Raw genomic sequence first — 23,459 nt, forward strand, 5'->3', positions numbered from 1 at the left:
CGCGTTTTGAAATCGGATGTTTAGCATGTTTTAGCGATTTTTATGATTACAGCGCTATTCAGATTTTAGCCGCGATGCTAGCCAAAAAAAACAATAAAAAAGGGTTTGTCGTGATTTCTACCGGATCCATAATACTATACGCTAGCATAATGTTGAATGTAGTGCGCTGTATTCAGCATCAGATGCACTCTAGCGCACTGCTTCCAATGATATGTTTAACGTACACAAACAACTGCGGAAGTGAACGATATGAAATCGAAATGCACTTTCTGCTACCTCCACAATATTATGGATCCGGTAGAAATCAAAACAAACATTTTTTTTTTATTTTTTTTTTCGGTCCTCTAGCGTCGCGACTAATATCTGAATAGTGCGCTGTATTCATAAAAATCATAAGAATGCAGCGCTACGATGAAAATCTGATTTTAAAATGCGACGTGCTTCAACGTCGCAAGTGACTTGTGCGCTGTTCGGTTTAATGGCGATGTGACAATAAAACATCAGAAGTGGAAATTCAGTTTGTCTACAGCACCAACAATAACAGTTGGCAACAAAGCTGGCAACCATTTTTCATTAATCTTGTGCTGTCATTTGTTCTCGTCGCGCGCATTGTAAAACTCGTAAAAAAGTTAATTTTATTCCGCAAAAAAACGTAAAAATGGGGAAAACAAGAGCATGTGCTGCCGCGAAAAAAAATCGGAATTCAGCGAAGTGTAAGAACTTGGAATTTTTGACTGGGAATGAAAATTCCAAAGGGCAGGTAATATTTGCTGCATTTGGCTTTCACATAACCTCAATTATTCGATTTTCACTTTTCCAGCCGAAGGTCACACGAAAGGTTATACTGCCATCGAAGCCAAAGGTAGAAAACGATCCTGAACCTTCTATCGATAAAAAGGATAAAACTTTTGCCATTGAACAGTTCGATAATCAACAGCCCGGAACCAGCTTTCACAAATGCCCTCAGCAAGGGAAAAAGGCAAATGCGCTGTCGACAAGTTCCGCTACTCCAGATCCCGGGAAACAAGATGAGTCATCGCTGTTCAACTTGGGTGCCAGCACCAGTCGGCAGCAGATTACCAATGTTGCCATGGACATTTTGATGGACTGGACAGAGTTCGATACCGAAAACACCAGCACAACTTTCAGCGACAACTTGAATAAGGATGCCTCAGAACAACCATCAAAACGGATCGGGAAGACGTATACTCGTCCGAAAACTGCGAAGGAAAATTTGGCAAATCGCCCATCGAACTCTGAGCGGCTTGAGCAAACGGTATCGAGTGATATTGGTAAGTGGAATCATTCAACACTATAGTTCATTTCACGGCGAAATTCTCTCTCTTTCGCTCTTTAGCAAAACTTGAAAACAACTGTGCCAGATCCTGCCAACTTTGACAGGAACGGGCACCGTTGTTTTCAGATTTCCCAAAAGAGAGCAATTTTCTGATGACGTCACCGTGAAATGGGCCATTTGAACCTTCTCAAAAACCATTCATGACTGATATTCTTTAAGGTGATGATGTATCAAAGCCAAACTTAATATTTTCAATAGAATAGCAATTAGAACGAAACAATCGTTTACGCTGAAAATTTGTTTGTAAAAGGTTACCTGATTCTTTAGATATGTGCCTTTGAAATTGTATGGCTTCGATTCATCTTCACCTTAAGAAATTCCAAAATTGTTGAGAATAATGGTTTCATTTCAAGTTCATAGGAAATTTATACTTTCACAAATAATACTTAGGTTGTTTTAACACATAAGTCTTTTATTGGACAGATAACAATGAATTCTTTGAAAAGGAACCGGCCATGCTACTAAGAAGTCGTCCATAAATTACGTCACGCAAATTTTTATTATTTCTCCCCCTGCACTCTGCTGGCTCCAGGGGAAAAAATTCACAGGGTTGGTAGCGAGTCACATTTTAGTGATTTGGTCATCATTTTTAACCTGATCAAATGCAACAAAACGTTTTTTTTTTTCAGCAAAGTGGTCACTGAAGTCACTATTTTAATTATTGTAAAGGGTTCAGGCTAAGTTTGAAACGGAACGAATTATATGTTGTCCCTTTGAATCATTGGTTCAGAGCAATTTTCAGAGGAATTCTCTGAAAGAATCTCCGACTTACTATTTGACAATTTGTTTACCAATTCATTCAGAATGCAAGTCAGCAATTTCATTGGAATTCCAAACAACAATATTTAAATATTCGTTAGAACATCCTTCAGAAATTTCTCTTATACTTAATTTAAAGATTTTGGTATGAATATTTAAGGAATTTAGATGAAATTCCAACAAATGAGCCAAGCAAGAGTTCTGTCAAAAATCATTTTATGTTTTTTTTAAATTTTGTTTTCTGCGAAAATAATTTATCAACGATTGAAACAATATTGAAAATTCTAACTGTAGGCAGAATGCAAAACTATTAATCCGCGCAGTATCCACAATTAAGATATTTTTTTTCATGTGAACAAAATACGCAAATTGTACAATACGTGGCTTAATGCTTGTGGGTGTGCAATACTTGACTGTTTTCTGTTTGGGATTTTTTTTAAAATTGACTTTGAACATTTCTACAAGTGTTTTTAAGAAGTTTTTTTTTTCATCGATTTGAATCCTGAAATCGAGAGGATGGAGATATTTTTGTAGCATTGGTAGTCTCCCTCTTCTCATTGATGCTGCTTCATGCCTATTTTAAATTGGTGACAGTTTTTTTTTTAAGAACAAGCCATTTAGATTATCCTTGTCCCAGGCAAATGGAGGAATATTTCAAATTACTACAGTTAACCACATTTTAAATATACTGTCCATTAGTATAAGAAAGGTATTGCCATACCCGTTTTAAACTAATGTTTGTAGTTTTCAAATCACTTTTTTGATCATTTTTGTGACTAAAATCACTATTATCACTATGTTGTATTGCTAACATCCCTGTATATACCATATATACTAAACCGCTATGGCACAGATTATGTATGGAGGAGACTTTTGAACTTTTGTATGGATCGTCACGTTTACATGTACCACTCCTCTCCCCCTAAAAGCGTGACATAATTTATGGACGACCACTTCATCCTTTTTCATGAATGCATAAATGTTTAGTTTACACAACCATTATCACCATCAACCACCGCCCCCTCTCTAACCCCCCCTACCCCCTTTATGACCACGTGGTTTATGGATAGTCCCTTTATCGTTCATTTATTTTATTGCAGTATGTGTTTGTGGACAACAAGAAAAAATAGCTGCGTTACTGAAGCAGAACAAAGAGCAGGCATCGCAAATGGAGAAAATAAGAACGAAATACGAGGAATGCCGTAAACGTTGCCTGAAGTACTGACTCGCTCAACTCAAAAATTCTCGGAAAGCCTCATGAAGACGTATTCACCGCGATCGAAGGATCTACGAGCAAGGAAAAATTAAAAAAAATTTCGGAGGCGGCTCAAAATAGTGATTACGTCTTTGTAAAGCTACTGATGCATGACGTGTGGCCTATGGCGTTGAAAGATAGATCAGTGACTGGCCGCGCATCAAACAACCCGCGAGGACGAAGCAAGACAGAGGACATAGGAGGACTTACTGATGGCAATGCAGCTACGCCCAAGACGCCCCTGGAGCCCGAGAAAGTGTCCTACATTGAAGGTTACTATATTAAAACTCATGACTCTTCTTGATTAAACAAAATTTAAATATTTCAGATCGTTTGTTCGAACATCGGACGTACCAGGGGGATTCAGGAGCAGAAGCAAGAGTGAAGGCCAAAGAATGTGGCCGATTAATGGCACGAGTGATCGCATATTACGGGAAGAAGGAGGCACCGTCTGCTGATTAGAGCAAACTCGTTCAACGTTCAACTATTTTGATTGAAATGAATTTTAAAGAATGTTTTGTTTTGTATTCGTATTGTTGAATTTTATTACATAACGTCCTAGAAGCAGGAGTTCTTTTATTTTATCAAAAATCAACCATAACTACCAAGTGTATATGAATGATAGGTATTTTTACTGTATCAACAAGAAAAGACAAAAATGTCTAAATAAATGATGTGTTAATTCAAAAATATATGTTATTTTCTTATTTTATTTCATAAACGATGAAACTAAATTTCATTTTTAGAATTATAATTAAATTTGTTATAATCTCAATAAATTATAATAAAATTTGTTACGGTCGACCCAGGAAAAATTATGACACAATGTGCTATAATTTTGTTCTAGACGATAACAGGATTTGTTATAAATTTGATACTTTTTAACATATTCTATGGAACAAATTAAGTTATATTGTTGTTAAAGTTATAACAAATTTTGTTATTTTTTTGTTTAAATCAGAGGAAATTTTGTTAGAATTTCTGTTATTTTAACTACTAACGGTACATGTTTTATAACAAATGGTGATATGAAAAAAATGCATATCAAAATAACAAGTTTTGTAATAATTTTGTTTCTTCCTTCTGGTCGGGTAGGAATGCCCTACCTAAGATTGAATATTTTTCACTGTTAAACTCTGCTCTCAATGCCAATCGTTCGACAAATAAAGCAAAGAATTACGTGACAGAAAATTTGCAATAAAAAGCACTTTACCACAACGTGGGAAAAATATGAATTCAGTAGCCATTAGTGTAGCTGGGATTTTTTTTTCTGGAGGGGGCCTATGAGGGGGTAGGGGGTCCAGCAAATTATTTTTTTTATGAAAGTAATGTCGGCCACAATAATAATGGTTTTTACTAAATTAGTAATTTGCATAGATTTGTAGTGATTTTGTTTGTTATTTTGTCTCATATCGCTGATACAGTCTCTGAGTAAGTTTGTTATTTTGTCTCATATCGCTGATACAGTCTCTGAGAAAGTATTTTTATATAAGGTGTTTGATGCCCGAGGGTGACTCATCTCTTTAGAACTACGGAAATTTTAAATGCATGTGAATTGATAGACCAGGAATATCCCATGTTCCTTTTGGGCTTCCCATAGAAAATCATTCATACTATTCCTATAGTTGATATTCAACAGATTTTTCTGAAGTTTCGCTTTGCTTTCTGATCCCACCAGAATATTTCTCAAGCCATTTCTATCAGATTGATCGATAAATCTCTTGAAGGATTCCACCAGTGAATGCATAAGAAAGTCTTTAAAACTATTTCTCCAGCAAGGCCCTTGTTACATAAAATTTCAGTTGTTCGTATAAACTAACATCTAGTCTTTTCTCTAATAATTTGTAGGTTGAAGCGCCCCTCTAGCCCCTCATTTGTAGGTTGAAGCGCCCCTCTAGCGAATAGGGGGTCGTGGGTTCGATCCCCGCCGGGACACGTCGTTTCTTTTCGCAGTTTCAATTTCAGTTTGCACATTTGACAAGTGTTTCGTCGTGTACATGTAAACTTCAAAACATTATAACGGCAAAATTCCGTAGGCGGGAAGTGCCTTTAACTTGACCATTAATTAACTGTGCAATCTAATAATTTGTTTATGATTCCCTAGAATTACTATAGATATCTCTATGAAGCAGTAATATAAATTCTATGAGTCTCATAAGAATTGTTTTCAGGATCGTAAAAAACCCTCCGCTTCCTTTGAGGTTCTTCTTAAAGTTTCTCTTCAGATTTCCCCGGGACTTTTTTTAAGAACTCTTAAGAACTTATTAGCTGAAATGGGAATAGTCGATCCCGCAATAACTTCTGCAAAAATACTCAAAAACATTCCGAGAAATGTGTTAAAAGATTTCCCCATGGGAGTTTGCCTTAGTATTTTTCAGTAAAGCCTACCATAGATTCATCCAAGTATTTTCAAGATTTTTATTCTATAAATAGCGCTAGCGACTATTCTGAGGATCTTAAGAGATTTTTTTCAACAGAGTTACTACAGAATCATACAATTCATTCGCCAAATCATCCTAAAAAATTCGCTAGAAGTTCTTCATAAACTTTATTTTGATTGCGTTACTGTCGATATCAAAAATTTGTAATACTCGGAAAAATGTATCGAGTGTTTTGTAGAACAATTTTTGAAGAAATCATCAAAGAATACATATGTTATGTTATTCCAAAAGAAGTTTTCGAAACAAAAATTAAGTCATTTGTAATATAAATTTACGTTATATTACTTGTTTCAATACGTCGGGCACATATGACTAAAATTTCAATGATCTTTTCTAAGTGTGCAGGCATAGAAGGACTGTTTTAACTCCTGGACGAATACACGTTGTAAGTATGAAAACATCTCACAAAATCGTTTGAGTAACAACTACCGAAAAGCTAAACATTACATATAATTTGCAATTGGATTAGATGGACAAATTGATGTGAAGATTTGCGAAAAAGTTACACGTCTTCTCAGTGAGAATCGAACTCACGACTCCCCGATCTCTAGTTGGGGCGCGTTAACCACTACGCCATGAGAGGACTCATGAACGCAGAAGTTAACCTGAATTCGATTTCAGCTCAATAATCACGTGGTCCTCTTTCGCAAAGTGCACCTCTTTCGGAAGAATTAGATGCCCATCCAAACACAACGCTTTCTATATATATCCAATGCCTAGCCCGAGAGCGCATTGTTTTTTAGATATAGGAATAGCACACTACACTAGCCAGCAACTGCGCTGGCTGAGGTTTCTATTGTGTGGGCTTCCAATGGGTCGCGACGTTCTCAAACGACCGGTTACGGAACATGAGTCCGTTGCTCGATAAATACTTGTTTTAATTATGAATCGTGGTTTACGGCCAACCAGCCGAGTGGAAGTTTAACAACTACCGAAAAGCTAAACATTACATATAATTTGCAATTGGATTAGATGGACAAATTGATGTGAAGATTTGCGAAAAAGTTACACGTCTTCTCAGTGAGAATCGAACTCACGACTCCCCGATCTCTAGTTGGGGCGCGTTAACCACTACGCCATGAGAGGACTCATGAACGCAGAAGTTAACCTGAATTCGATTTCAGCTCAATAATCACGTGGTCCTCTTTCGCAAAGTGCACCTCTTTCGGAAGAATTAGATGCCCATCCAAACACAACGCTTTCTATATATATCCAATGCCTAGCCCGAGAGCGCATTGTTTTTTAGATATAGGAATAGCACACTACACTAGCCAGCAACTGCGCTGGCTGAGGTTTCTATTGTGTGGGCTTCCAATGGGTCGCGACGTTCTCAAACGACCGGTTACGGAACATGAGTCCGTTGCTCGATAAATACTTGTTTTAATTATGAATCGTGGTTTACGGCCAACCAGCCGAGTGGAAGTTTAACAACTACCGAAAAGCTAAACATTACATATAATTTGCAATTGGATTAGATGGACAAATTGATGTGAAGATTTGCGAAAAAGTTACACGTCTTCTCAGTGAGAATCGAACTCACGACTCCCCGATCTCTAGTTGGGGCGCGTTAACCACTACGCCATGAGAGGACTCATGAACGCAGAAGTTAACCTGAATTCGATTTCAGCTCAATAATCACGTGGTCCTCTTTCGCAAAGTGCACCTCTTTCGGAAGAATTAGATGCCCATCCAAACACAACGCTTTCTATATATATCCAATGCCTAGCCCGAGAGCGCATCTAATTCTTCCGAAAGAGGTGCACTTTGCGAAAGAGGACCACGTGATTATTGAGCTGAAATCGAATTCAGGTTAACTTCTGCGTTCATGAGTCCTCTCATGGCGTAGTGGTTAACGCGCCCCAACTAGAGATCGGGGAGTCGTGAGTTCGATTCTCACTGAGAAGACGTGTAACTTTTTCGCAAATCTTCACATCAATTTGTCCATCTAATCCAATTGCAAATTATATGTAATGTTTAGCTTTTCGGTAGTTGTTAAACTTCCACTCGGCTGGTTGGCCGTAAACCACGATTCATAATTAAAACAAGTATTTATCGAGCAACGGACTCATGTTCCGTAACCGGTCGTTTGAGAACGTCGCGACCCATTGGAAGCCCACACAATAGAAACCTCAGCCAGCGCAGTTGCTGGCTAGTGTAGTGTGCTATTCCTATATCTAAAAAACAATGCGCTCTCGGGCTAGGCATTGGATATATATAGAAAGCGTTGTGTTTGGATGGGCATCTAATTCTTCCGAAAGAGGTGCACTTTGCGAAAGAGGACCACGTGATTATTGAGCTGAAATCGAATTCAGGTTAACTTCTGCGTTCATGAGTCCTCTCATGGCGTAGTGGTTAACGCGCCCCAACTAGAGATCGGGGAGTCGTGAGTTCGATTCTCACTGAGAAGACGTGTAACTTTTTCGCAAATCTTCACATCAATTTGTCCATCTAATCCAATTGCAAATTATATGTAATGTTTAGCTTTTCGGTAGTTGTTAAACTTCCACTCGGCTGGTTGGCCGTAAACCACGATTCATAATTAAAACAAGTATTTATCGAGCAACGGACTCATGTTCCGTAACCGGTCGTTTGAGAACGTCGCGACCCATTGGAAGCCCACACAATAGAAACCTCAGCCAGCGCAGTTGCTGGCTAGTGTAGTGTGCTATTCCTATATCTAAAAAACAATGCGCTCTCGGGCTAGGCATTGGATATATATAGAAAGCGTTGTGTTTGGATGGGCATCTAATTCTTCCGAAAGAGGTGCACTTTGCGAAAGAGGACCACGTGATTATTGAGCTGAAATCGAATTCAGGTTAACTTCTGCGTTCATGAGTCCTCTCATGGCGTAGTGGTTAACGCGCCCCAACTAGAGATCGGGGAGTCGTGAGTTCGATTCTCACTGAGAAGACGTGTAACTTTTTCGCAAATCTTCACATCAATTTGTCCATCTAATCCAATTGCAAATTATATGTAATGTTTAGCTTTTCGGTAGTTGTTAAACTTCCACTCGGCTGGTTGGCCGTAAACCACGATTCATAATTAAAACAAGTATCGTTTGAGTAGTTATCGACAGATTTGCAGCTTTCTGGAGCCACTGTTCGATATTCCTATAAGATCAACCAGTCAGTTTTTGTCGATAGCGATCGAATCGTTGACGATCGTCATAGCTGGACAAAGATCCTTAAAGAAATTGTTACAATGGTTGATCGGGTAGAGGAACTTTAGTATAACCCTATTTTTTTCTTAAGTTGTTCAAAACATAATATGATTCATTGTCAGGTTAAAATTCCTTGAAAAGATCTGTTATGCATTAAGCCTAAAGATCTGTTATGAATTAAGGCCTGAACCTCCTTAGATAGTTAGCTTCTGAGCTTCATATAAAAACATATTATGCTACGGCTTACAGAAAAATGGCCATATGAAGCCACTAGTGTGACTTTAGGGGACTGTCTACTAAGGGAACACCCACCCTACAGTTTATATAAAACACTTGCATCATCAAGTATCCGTCAATATGTTAAAGAGAATCGAATTGTAGTTTCAAAATTTCATTTGGAATTCAAATTTAAATCAGAAGATCGAAAGAATAAAAATAGGTCGCGCTAAATGGGGAGAACCTAAGGGGTGCGGACTCGAACATTTAGGTCGTCAAATTGAACACAATCTTTTCCACGAGTGCTAACCGTTGCTTGTTTGTTTGTCTCGCAGGAAACCACATTCAAAGTGCACACTTAAATTACTTCACACAAAGCTTCATCAGTTCAATGCAGGAAATTAACCTAATAAATTGCCTTCATCAGAAAGTTTCTGGCTGTATGCTAGTAAGAAACATATTGTAGAGACTAATGCATAATTTGGAACATACATATCTTTTCTTTAAAAATTGGTGGTCCTTATGTTACATTATTTATTGACCATTTTTAGCGTGACGAAATGATGACCGCACATTTCTAGGCATACTCAGATCATTTTTACGGTAAATTTAGTTTGACAGCAGTCTGACTGCTTATTGATTATTAATTCGCATCTCCCAGCGGTGAACTGTCATTTCGACAAAAATAAGGCAATGTCCGAAAGAGCTAATTTGAAAATTGGGAACGTAAAGGGCCTGTACAAGTTTTTGTTGATTTTTTATGGACAAAAGATCAAAAATCAAAACGTCAAAAAGACAAAAAGTAGAAAGGCGAAAAGTCAAGGGGCAAAAGTTCGAAAATGATTTGCTTGGTGGGAATCCTTCGAAAAAATATTTTCGACCTTTGGTCTCTTTTTTTGTTCCTCGATGTTTCGCCATATCGACCATATATGTCTTTCAAACTTCTGACGGTGTAAATTTACTATTCTGATATAATACGATAGAATAAATAATGTTCATCGGTTCCAAACTTTGAATTCGGTTTTCTCCGTTTGACCTTATTGAGGTAAATATTTTGAATACCTCAAGATTGCTAATTCTAACATTCTATATCTCATTTGAAAAACTGACTAAAACAAAATGGCGATCGAAAATTTTTTTTCACGATAAGTTAAGATCACTCGAAGAACTTCGCCGCCGCAGCTAATGAGCATGACCAAACTGAGAGTCGTGACTTTAAATGCCACTGGTCGAGGATCTTCATACCTGCCACACGACATAATAACTGTGGAAGTGCCCAAAAGAACAACAAAGAGAAACAGGCTCTGTCTCAGATGGGATGTAACACCAGAAAGAAGCGAAAGAAGGTGCAAAATTGACACCAATTCTGAAGAAAGAAGAGATGTTTGAGAAAGACTAAGAATTAGCGGCTCATTGTACTTTCCTGGCATTCCCATCTTCCATAGCAGAACCCCTTTTTTTTTTTTTTTTTTTTTTTTTTTTTTTTTTTTTTTTTTTTTTTTTTTTTTTTTTTTTTTTTTTTTTTTTTTTTTAATTTCTTTATTAGTATCAATCCAAACATTACATTCATTATTTCTTATATCTAGGTGTTCTGTGTTATTAGACAACACTATCATCCTAATTTGGTAAAACAAATCTAAGATTTTATTAACATTTTGTTAACAACATATTACATTTCATTTGCCGTAGCAGTTCAGATTTTTTACAGGTGAGTTGATTTCACCTGCTTATAAGAGAAAAAAAAAGTTTTTAATATACTTAACCTAACTTAACCTAAACATATAACGCATTAATCGTGGCAATAGAAGATTGTAACGATTTTTGCCTGAAATTATTGATTATTTTATTTGACATTTGTTCCAATGTTTCAACATTGGATATCCTATGTAACTCATTGGTACTATACCAGGGAGGAAGCCTCAGAATCATTTTCAAAATTTTATTTTGAATTCTCTGCAGAGCTTTCTTCCTGGTATTACAACAGCTAGTCCATATTGGTACAGCATACAACATGGCTGGCCTGAAAATTTGTTTGAATATCAAAAGCTTGTTCTTAAGACAAAGTTTTGATTTTCTATTAATAAGGGGATAGAGACATTTTACATATTTGTTACATTTGGCTTGAATGCCCTCAATGTGATTTTTGAAAGTTAAATTCTTATCTAGCATGAGTCCTAGATACTTAACTTCATCTGACCAATTTATTGGAACCCCTCTCATCGTGACAACATGTCTACTTGAAGGTTTCAAATAAAGAGCTTTTGGTTTATGTGGGAATATTATTAGTTGAGTTTTGGAAGCATTAGGAGAAATCTTCCATTTTTGCAAGTATGAAGAAAAAATATCCAAACTTTTTTGCAATCGACTACAGATGACACGCAGGCTTCGTCCTTTGGCGGAGAGGCCTGTGTCATCCGCAAACAAAGATTTTTGACATCCCTGAGGTAACTCAGGTAAGTCAGATGTGAAAATATTGTATAATATTGGTCCCAAAATGCTGCCTTGGGGAACACCAGCTCTTACAGGAAGTCTTTCAGATCTGGAGTTCTGATAATTAACCTGAAGTGTACGATTTGACAGATAACTTTGAATTATTCTAACAATGTATGTTGGAAAATTAAAATTTTTCAATTTTACAATCAAACCTTCATGCCAAACACTGTCGAATGCTTTTTCTATGTCTAGAAGAGCAAGACCAGTAGAGTAGCCTTCAGATTTGTTGGAACGGATCAAATTTGTTACACGTAAAAGTTGATGAGTGGTCGAATGTCCATGGCGGAATCCGAACTGTTCATTGGCAAAAATTGAATTTTCGTTGATGTGGGCCATCATTCTGTTCAAAATAACCTTTTCAAAAAGTTTACTGATGGAGGAAAGCAAACTGATTGGACGATAGCTAGAAGCTTCTGCAGGATTTTTGTCTGGTTTTAAAATTGGAACAACCTTAGCATTTTTCCATTTGTCAGGAAAATATGCTAATTGAAAACATTTGTTAAATATATCAACTAAAAATGATAAGCTACTTTCTGGAAGTTTCTTGATGAGGATGTAGAAAATTCCATCATCGCCAGGAGCTTTCATGTTTTTGAATTTTTTAATAATAGTTCTCACTTCTTCCAAATCAGTCTCCCAGGCATTTTCGAAAAAGTTCTCTTGATTGAGAATATTTTCGAACTCCTGAGTAACTTCATTTTCAATTGGACTAGTAAGTCCTAAATTAAAATTGTGCGCACTTTCAAACTGCATAGCAAGTTTTTGAGCTTTTTCGCAATTAGTTAGTAATAATTTGTTTTCCTCTTTCAATGCCGGTATTGGCTTCTGAGGTTTTTTCAAGATTTTCGATAATTTCCAAAAGGGCTTAGAGCCGGGGTCCAATTGAGAAATTTTATTTTCAAAATTTTTGTTTCTTAAATCTGCAAAACGTTTCTTGATTTCTTTCTGCAAATCCTGCCATATAATTTTCATAGCAGGATCACGAGTGCGTTGAAATTGCCTTCTCCTCACGTTTTTAAGACGGATCAAGAGTTTAAGATCATCGTCTATAATCACGGATTCAAATTTTACTTCACATTTTGGAATCGCAATGTTTCTGGCTTCAACAATGGAATTTGTTAAAGTTTCAAGAGCATTGTCAATATCAATTTTAGTTTCTAAAGAAATGTTAACATCAAGATTAGAGTCAACATACGTTTCATATATATTCCAGTCGGCTCGTAAATAATTGAAAGTGGAGCTGATAGGATTGAGAATCGCTTCATGCGATATTTGAAATGTAACAGGGACATGATCAGAATCAAAATCAGCATGAGTAACTAATTGGCTACAAAGATGACTAGAGTCGGTTAAGACCAAGTCAATCGTAGATGGATTTCTAGAAGAGGAAAAACATGTAGGGCTATCAGGGTATTGAATTGAGAAATATCCTGAAGAGCACTCATCAAATAAAATTCTGCCGTTGGAATTACTTTGAGAATTATTCCATGACCGATGTTTGGCATTAAAGTCACCAATGACAAAAAAATTTGACTTATTGCGAGTTAATTTTCGCAAGTCAGTTTGAAGCCAATTAACTTGCTGTCCAGAGCATTGAAAAGGCAAATAGGCAGCTATGAAAGTATATTTACCAAACTGTGTTTCAACAGAAACACCTAAAGTTTCAAAAACTTTAGTTTCAAATGACGAAAACAGTTGATGTTTTATACGCCTATGAATGATGATTGCAACTCCCCCACATGCCCCATCAAGTCGATCATTACGATAAACAAAAAAGTTAGGATCTCTTTTGAGTTTAGATCCAGGTTTTAAATACGTTTCGGTAATAACTGCTATATGCACGTTATTAACCGTAAGAAAATTAAACAACTCGTCCTCTTTACCATTCAGAGAACGAGCATTCCAATTTAAAATATTTAAATTATTATTTGGATCCATTAGAAAAACGTAATCCAATAACAATTTGATTTGTAAATTTTACACCTACTTGGACTGCTTCAGTCATAGTGGTGGCTTTGAACATTGCATCAATCATTAGATTCAATTGTTCAGTTAGAAAATTAAAATCAGAGGCAGACATATCATCTGATGATTTCCCATTGGAATTTTCGGTAGACGAAGAAGCGGGGTAGGAGTTATCTGTGGCGGTAGGGTTTTTTCCATTTGATTTGAAACAAGTAGAATGGGTACTCATGGAACGAACAGGGGAAGAGTTCAAATTACCTGCTACGATATCGGCAAAGGATTTACCGTGGGTAGATACATTCGAAATTGAAAGATTCGAACGGCTACCCGACGGATTAAAATTTGTTTGTGAATGAGCATGATTATGATCTTCCTGGTGGGTATGATTCCTAATCAAGCGATCGTTAACTGAAAAATGAGCATTGTTCGATACTCTACCAGGCAAATTCCGGAAACGACCGTTATCGTAACGGATATTATCCTTCATCTGCTTGGCACGAGCCTCAACGACTCTTTTGCGTGAAATGCATTCCCAAAAGTTAGCTTTGTGAGGGCCCTTGCAATTGGCGCATTGAAATTTTCTGGTATCTTCTTTCACAGGACAGTCGTCCTTAGCGTGAGAAGAACCTCCGCAAATCATGCATTTAGCATCCATGCGACAATTTTTTGTACCATGACCCCACTTTTGGCACCGACGGCACTGAGTGGGGTTCTGGTAATTTCCTCCAGGTTTCTGGAAATGTTCCCACGTCACACGGACATCGAACATAAGTTTAGCTTTTTCTAAAGCTTTAATATTATTTAGTTCTTTTTTGTTAAAGTGAACTAAATAATATTCTTGAGAAAGCCCTTTCCGAACAATGCCAGATTGGGTTCTCTTTTTCATAATGATTACTTGGACTGGGGAAAATCCAAGTAAATCATTTATTCCATTTTTGATCTCTTCAGGTGACTTATAGTCACTTGAGAGACCTTTCAAGACAACTTTGAACAAACGTTCAGTTTTGTCGTCATAAGTAAAAAATTTGTGCTTCTTCTCTTCAAGATATCTGAGAAGAAGTTCGCGATCTTTAAGAGTTTCCGGCAAAACGCGACAGTCTCCTTTCTTTGCGATTTGGAAGGAAACCTTGATTCCCCTAATGGAGTTCAAGATCTCCTGCCTAAATCCCCCAAATTCGGAACAACTGACCACGATAGGCGGCACTCTTTGCTTCCTCACTTGAATCAAAGAGCCTGGGCTAGAGGCTGCTTCGATTTGGTGTTCGGAAAATTTGTCTAGAGCATCGAACTGATTGCTCATTTCAATACAATTATTCATTTCACCCATGGAAGAAACTTCGCATTCCGGGGAAGCGTCCTTTCTTCCATTCTTGCCACGTGTAGTGACAGTTTTAAAACCCACTTTTTTGGAAGGAAGTAGTGAATTCAGAGATTCACCTTTCCTTTTGTTAGTTGTTGATACCATGTTTAGTTAATAAACGAGAAAGACGTGACCTTCGAGAGGTTTTTTCCCTAGACGGTGTCCAAGAAGGATTACCACCGCTAGCTTTCGCCAACGGGTCCAACGAAAAATCGAAGGCACGGGTCCAAACAAGGATCGTAAAGGGATCAATAGTAGAAAAAATAGTACTGAAAAGTACTGTTTAAGTAGCACTGAAAAGTACCGTTTTTAATTTTAGCACTGAAAAGTACTGTTTGTGTAGCACTGAAAAGTACTGTTTTATTGCTTTAGGTAGTTTTTAAGAAAACTTCCAAGAGCAGAGAGAATTCGTGTACGCACAGCACGAAGGTACGATGCGCACTGATAGCAGAACCCCTTAATCATCGGTTTGTCGTGATCATCCATTAAACCGCAAAAAGCTCCTCAAATCCGTCTTCCAACATCATTTCCACTCCCGTAACTTTCCGAGAAGAAACGTTCGTCCCATCCCAGCACCCCATCGCGTGACGTGGCTGTCATCATTTTGCCACCACACACTAGACACCGTCAGTGGTGACGGCAACCCTATGCATACACACGTCGGACGAGGGATGACAAAACCCACCCACCATAGCGCACGCAATCCATTATCGTGTCACAACTGACCTCATCCACGATGGCAGGTTTTCCCGTAGGAGAATTTGGTATGAGAGAAAACACTGAAGGTCATGAAAGTATAAGAATGAGGGAAAAAAATGAAAAACAGGATGAATCTATGGTAAAACGTGGAAAGGACAAAAGGTTGAAAAGCAGGCATTGCGGAATTTGTTCTCAATCTATTTCGAAGCACGATCAAAGCAAGCGAGGAAAAACATCGCATCTGTATCGGTCCATGGTCGGCAATGTTTCGCAAGATGTAACAAACTTGATAAAGAGCAGCAGCAGAGGAAAGGTGTTTTTCGTCTTTTTTTCGATATGCCATTACCATATTTTAATCCTTCTTTATGATGATGGAAATTCCTCACTTTGCGCGTCGAACCTGCGACACCCATATTGTTGAATTGTTGAAGTCCTGCTCCTTTGCACTTTCGGCCACAGATGATTAATATTGTAATAGGTTTTGATGACCCAACTAATCAAGTTTTCGTGTCGCCGGAGTGATTTTTTGTGTGCATTGAGCATGTTGATGAAGTTGGAAGCAGCTTATTACTGCTCAGTCAAGGATGCATAATAAATTTGGTGAGCTCGTTTCACGCTTTTATTTATGCATTTCAAACTATAACTTTTGAAAGTGTAACTATTTAACGAATTATTTAAAGTACATTTGTTCTATTTGGCTATGCTAGTGCAAATAGCTTTTTTTCCACCGCCCTAATTCTTACTTCATACCCATAACATACCTTAATTCAAGTATCGCACCATATCCCGTTGTCATAACGTCCTTTTTCCTCCTGGAAACTGATAGCCTGTCCGCCTCCGACCGACGTTTTCTAGTTCCTGTATTTTTTACGATGCTCATGCTTTCACACTAAATAAGTATAGAGAGTTTTCCTCTGATGGATCGACGTCGAGATGATGGCTGCAAGTGCTTTCGTGCCGTCTTTCCCATGAGGAGCAGCACTCGGTAGTCAATGTGTCGCCCGTCAGCATAATCTATGTGGAGTAGTGTTTGCTTTCTATATTCGCCCACACTCACCTCAGACATGGGCAGCGCACAATTTCCGAGCATAAAAATATTGGACGGGTCGGAAAATGAGACAGGAAACGAAATATACGGCACCCGGCATTATCCGAGTGACATATTTATGGGGAGTATAGAGGTTTTAGATTTTTACGTGCTGACTTGGCCTGAAGTGAAGGTGGCATGCCTTGCAATCGATTCGAAGGCGAACGATGAATGGGAAATTGAAGTCATACATATCTTTTCAATATTTTCTAGTCGAGAACTATAGCATAGTGTGCAGGAACTAGTTCAGTATGTAGTCACGTTCGACTCAGATTGATTTTTTACTTGGATTTGGGGTTTTGTAACAATTCGGATTTGGATCTACAACTGGACTTTGATTAAGCTTCGGACTTGGACTTGGACTTGGACTTGGATTTGGACATGGACTTGGACTTGGACTTGGACTTGGACTTGACTTGGACTTGGACTTGGACTTGGACTTGGACTTGGACTTGGACTTGGACTTGGACTTGGACTTGGACTTGGACTTGGACTTGGACTTGGACTTGGACTTGGACTTGGACTTGGACTTGGACTTGGACTTGGACTTGGACTTGGACTTGGACTTGGACTTGGACTTGGACTTGGACTTGGACTTGGACTTGGACTTGGACTTGGACTTGGACTTGGACTTGGACTTGGACTTGGACTTGGACTTGGACTTGGACTTGGACTTGGACTTGGACTTGGACTTGGACTTGGACTTGGACTTGGACTTGGACTTGGACTTGGACTTGGACTTGGACTTGGACTTGGACTTGGACTTGGACTTGGACTTGGACTTGGACTTGGACTTGGACTTGGACTTGGACTTGGACTTGGACTTGGACTTGGACTTGGACTTGGACTTGGACTTGGACTTGGACTTGGACTTGGACTTGGACTTGGACTTGGACTTGGACTTGGACTTGGACTTGGACTTGGACTTGGACTTGGACTTGGACTTGGACTTGGACTTGGACTTGGACTTGGACTTGGACTTGGACTTGGACTTGGACTTGGACTTGGACTTGGACTTGGACTTGGACTTGGACTTGGACTTGGACTTGGACTTGGACTTGGACTTGGACTTGGACTTGGACTTGGACTTGGACTTGGACTTGGACTTGGACTTGGACTTGGACTTGGACTTGATCTTGGACTTGGACTTAGATTCGATTTTGATTCGATTTCGATTCGATTCGATTTCGATTCGATTTCGATTCGATTTCAATTCGATTTCGATTCGATTTCGATTCGATTTCGATTTGATTTCGATTCGATTTCGATTCGATTTCGATTCAATTTCGATTCGATTTCGATTCAATTTCGATTCGATTTCGATCGATTCGATTCGATTTCGATTCGATTTCGATTCGATTTCGATTCGATTTCGATTCGATTTCGATTCGATTTCGATTCGATTTCGATTCGATTTCGATTCGATTTCGATTCGATTTCTATTCGATTTCGATTCGATTTCGATTCGATTTCGATTCGATTTCGATTCGATTTCGATTCGATTTCGATTCGATTTCGATTCGATTCGATTTCGATTCGATTTCGATTCGATTTCGATTCGATTTCGATTCGATTTCGATTCGATTTCGATTCGATTTCGATTCGATTTCGATTCGATTTCGATTCGATTCGATTTCGATTCGATTTCGATTCGATTTCGATTCGATTTCGATTCGATTTCGATTCGATTTCGATTCGATTTCGATTCGATTTCGATTCGATTTCGATTCGATTTCGATTCGATTTCGATTTCGATTCGATTTCGATTCGATTTCGATTCGATTTCGATTCGATTTCGATTCGATTTCGATTCGATTTCGATTCGATTTCGATTCGATTTCGATTCGATTTCGATTCGATTTCGATTCGATTTCGATTCGATTTCGATTCGATTTCGATTCGATTTCGATTCGATTTCGATTCATTCGATTCGATTTCGATTCGATTTCGATTCGATTTCGATTCGATTTCGATTCGATTTCGATTCGATTTCGATTCGATTTCGATTCGATTTCGATTCGATTTCGATTCGATTTCGATTCGATTTCGATTCGATTTCGATTCGATTTCGATTCGATTTCGATTCGATTTCGATTCGATTTCGATTCGATTTCGATTCGATTTCGATTCGATTTCGATTCGATTTCGATTCGATTTCGATTCGATTTCGATTCGATTTCGATTCGATTTCGATTCGATTTCGATTCGATTTCGATTCGATTTCGATTCGATTTCGATTCGATTTCGATTCGATTTCGATTCGATTTCGATTCGATTTCGATTCGATTTCGATTCGATTTCGATTCGATTTCGATTCGATTTCGATTCGATTTCGATTCGATTTCGATTCGATTTCGATTCGATTTCGATTCGATTTCGATTCGATTTCGATTCGATTTCGATTCGATTTCGATTCGATTTCGATTCGATTTCGATTCGATTTCGATTCGATTTCGATTCGATTTCGATTCGATTTCGATTCGATTTCGATTCGATTTCGATTCGATTTCGATTCGATTTCGATTCGATTTCGATTCGATTTCGATTCGATTTCGATTCGATTTCGATTCGATTTCGATTCGATTTCGATTCGATTTCGATTCGATTTCGATTCGATTTCGATTCGATTTCGATTCGATTTCGATTCGATTTCGATTCGATTTCGATTCGATTTCGATTCGATTTCGATTCGATTTCGATTCGATTTCGATTCGATTTCGATTCGATTTCGATTCGATTTCGATTCGATTTCGATTCGATTTCGATTCGATTTCGATTCGATTCGATTCGATTTCGATTCGATTTCGATTCGATTTCGATTCGATTTCGATTCGATTTCGATTCGATTTCGATTCGATTTCGATTCGATTTCGATTCGATTTCGATTCGATTTCGATTCGATTTCGATTCGATTTCGATTCGATTTCGATTCGATTTCGATTCGATTTCGATTCGATTTCGATTCGATTTCGATTCGATTTCGATTCGATTTCGATTCGATTTCGATTCGATTTCGATTCGATTTCGATTCGATTTCGATTCGATTTCGATTCGATTTCGATTCGATTTCGATTCGATTTCGATTCGATTTCGATTCGATTTCGATTCGATTTCGATTCGATTTCGATTCGATTTCGATTCGATTTCGATTCGATTCGATTTCGATTCGATTTCGATTCGATTTCGATTCGATTTCGATTCGATTTCGATTCGATTTCGATTCGATTTCGATTCGATTTCGATTCGATTTCGATTCGATTTCGATTCGATTTCGATTCGATTTCGATTCGATTTCGATTCGATTTCGATTCGATTTCGATTTCGATTCGATTTCGATTCGATTTCGATTCGATTTCGATTCGATTTCGATTCGATTTCGATTCGATTTCGATTCGATTTCGATTCGATTTCGATTCGATTTCGATTCGATTTCGATTCGATTTCGATTCGATTTCGATTCGATTTCGATTCGATTTCGATTCGATTTCGATTCGATTTCGATTCGATTTCGATTCGATTTCGATTCGATTTCGATTCGATTTCGATTCGATTTCGATTCGATTTCGATTCGATTTCGATTCGATTTCGATTCGATTTCGATTCGATTTCGATTCGATTTCGATTCGATTTCGATTCGATTTCGATTCGATTTCGATTCGATTTCGATTCGATTTCGATTCGATTTCGATTCGATTTCGATTCGATTTCGATTCGATTTCGATTCGATTTCGATTCGATTTCGATTCGATTTCGATTCGATTTCGATTCGATTTCGATTCGATTTCGATTCGATTTCGATTCGATTTCGATTCGATTTCGATTCGATTTCGATTCGATTTCGATTCGATTTCGATTCGATTTCGATTCGATTTCGATTCGATTTCGATTCGATTTCGATTCGATTTCGATTCGATTTCGATTCGATTTCGATTCGATTTCGATTCGATTTCGATTCGATTTCGATTCGATTTCGATTCGATTTCGATTCGATTTCGATTCGATTTCGATTCGATTTCGATTCGATTTCGATTCGATTTCGATTCGATTTCGATTCGATTTCGATTCGATTTCGATTCGATTTCGATTCGATTTCGATTCGATTTCGATTCGATTTCGATTCGATTTCGATTCGATTTCGATTCGATTTCGATTCGATTTCGATTCGATTTCGATTCGATTTCGATTCGATTTCGATTCGATTTCGATTCGATTTCGATTCGATTTCGATTCGATTTCGATTCGATTTCGATTCGATTTCGATTCGATTTCGATTCGATTTCGATTCGATTTCGATTCGATTTCGATTCGATTTCGATTCGATTTCGATTCGATTTCGATTCGATTTCGATTCGATTTCGATTCGATTTCGATTCGATTTCGATTCGATTTCGATTCGATTTCGATTCGATTTCGATTCGATTTCGATTCGATTTCGATTCGATTTCGATTTAGATTTGATAAAAAAAATCCAATCCAAATCCAATCCAAATCCAATCCAAATCCATTCCAAATCCAATCCAAATCCAATCCAAATCCAATCCAAATCCAATCCAAATCCAATCCAAATCCAATCCAAATCCAATCCAAATCCAATCCAAATCCAATCCAAATCCAATCCAAATCCAATCCAAATCCAATCCAAATCCAATCCAAATCCAATCCAAATCCAATCCAAATCCAATCCAAATCCAATCCAAATCCAATCCAAATCCAATCCAAATCCAATCCAAATCCAATCCAAATCCAATCCAAATCCAATCCAAATCCAATCCAAATCCAATCCAAATCCAATCCAAATCCAATCCAAATCCAATCCAAATCCAATCCAAATCCAATCCAAATCCAATCCAAATTCAATCCAAATCCAATCCAAATCCAATCCACAATGCACAATTATGTTGTAAATGACGTCGTTCTTAAGAGAGCCGATAGTTTTTGCGATTTGGGAGTCTTGCTGGACCACAAGCTCACGTTTAATCTGCATCGATCCAATGTAATTGCGAAAGCTAACCGTCAGCTGGGATTTATAGCAAAAATCTCCCGGGGTTTCACTGATCCGCATTGTCTGAAAGCTCTTTATTGCTCACTCATACGACCTATTTTTAGGGGCCCAGATAGCCGTAGCGGTAAACGCGCAGCTATTCAGCTAGACCAAGCTGAGGGTCGTGGGTTCGAATCCCACCGGTCGAGGATCTTTTCGGGTTGGAAATTTTCTCGACTTCCCAGGGCATAGAGTATATTCGTACCTGCCACACGATATACGCATGCAAAAATGGTCATTGGCATAGTAAGCTCTCAGTTAATAACTGTGGAAGTGCTCATAAGAAGCTGAGAAGCAGGCTCTGTCCCAGTAGGGACGTAACGCCAGAAAGAAGAAGAAGAATACGACCTATTTTAGAGAGTGCCGCTGTAGTGTGGACCCCTTATCAACTATCGTGGAGCTTGAGGTTAGAAAGCGTGCAACGGAAGTTTATGCGACTAGCACTGCGGAACCTTCCTTGGCGTGATCCGCTGAATCTGCCGCCATATCCGGATCGCTGTAGGCTGCTTGATTTGGATACGCTGGATCGTCGACGCAAAACCCAACAAGTTGCTTTTATAGCCAAACTCATGAACGGCGAAGTTGACTGCTCCCGATTGCTCTCGATGCTGAATTTCCGTGTCGCTCCAAGGGTTCTACGTGGCGGCGCCCTTCTGCAGCAAAGATTTCATCGTACTGCTTTTGGAAGTAACGAGCCTTTTACGTCGATGATCCGTTTATTTTCTATGTTTGAAGATCTCTATGACTTCGATGGTTCGTCCAACCAATTCGTTTCGCGTGTGAGGAGCTCGGACTTAATATAGGATTTAGTTTCAATTCATGTAGACAAAAGTCAGATGGATAATATACAAATATACAAATATACAAATATACAAATCCAAATCCAATCCAAATCCAATCCAAATCCAATCCAAATCCAATCCAAATCCAATCCAAATCCAATCCAAATCCAATCCAAATCCAATCCAAATCCAATCCAAATCCAATCCAAATCCAATCCAAATCCAATCCAAATCCAATCCAAATCCAATCCAAATCCAATCCAAATCCAATCCAAATCCAATCCAAATCCAATCCAAATCCAATCCAAATCCAATCCAAATCCAATCCAAATCCAATCCAAATCCAAATTCAATCCAAATCTAAATTCAGTTCAAATCCAATCTAAATGCAATCAAAATCGAATCCAACCCCAATTCAAATCCAAATCTAATCTAATCCTAAAACAATTTCATTCAAACCATAATTCAATTTCATTCCAATTCTCAATCATTGCTTCATCCAATCCAGTGAAGATTTTGTCACAGTTGACTTCCATCTCTACGTTGTTTGCCATGCGATGCCAACTGAGGCACACAAATAGTGCAATTCAACTAAGCCAAGGTGGGATTGGAAGAGCGCGTGGCAAAAATCGATATTTCCATGCGAAAACATGCAATATTGTAGAGAACAGAACACCGACCACGATTCTTCTACAGTAGACGGAAAACCGAAAGCATAAGTAGAAGTGCCTCTGACGTTGCGTTGCTCGGTCTAAAAGACGAATGAGACGCAGACGACAGGCACAATTATGACACATAATAACCGTGAAACAGGGTAAATTAGAAGTTTGTTTTTATTTCAGAG

At 38.2% G+C, this 23,459-nt stretch overlaps 2 protein-coding genes across 2 annotated transcripts in view; both read left to right on the plus strand.

Moving 5' to 3' along the window:
• The window catches only part of LOC5564607 (probable sodium/potassium/calcium exchanger CG1090), a 96,021-nt gene that overhangs the window by 38,174 nt on the left and 34,388 nt on the right, over positions 1-23,459 (plus strand). The window lies entirely within an intron of this gene.
• On the plus strand, positions 575-3,341 carry LOC110674325. The gene is made up of 3 exons (XM_021838617.1): positions 575-760; positions 821-1,292; positions 3,217-3,341. Exons 1-3 carry the CDS (start codon positions 659-661, stop codon positions 3,339-3,341), a joined length of 699 nt encoding a protein of 232 aa, XP_021694309.1. The 5' UTR covers positions 575-658.

The sequence above is a fragment of the Aedes aegypti genome, chromosome 1, assembly GCF_002204515.2.
Source record: "Aedes aegypti strain LVP_AGWG chromosome 1, AaegL5.0 Primary Assembly, whole genome shotgun sequence".
Classification (NCBI taxonomy): Eukaryota; Metazoa; Arthropoda; class Insecta; order Diptera; family Culicidae; genus Aedes; species Aedes aegypti.

Bases quoted from the DNA above. Each gene is read 5' to 3' on its own strand.
- LOC110674325 (XM_021838617.1), top strand. From the start codon at position 659: ATGGGGAAAACAAGAGCATGTGCTGCCGCGAAAAAAAATCGGAATTCA. The intron at 761-820 runs GTAATATTTGCT...TCACTTTTCCAG, and splicing joins ATGAAAATTCCAAAGGGCAG to CCGAAGGTCACACGAAAGGT. The intron at 1,293-3,216 runs GTAAGTGGAATC...ATTTTATTGCAG, and splicing joins AACGGTATCGAGTGATATTG to TATGTGTTTGTGGACAACAA.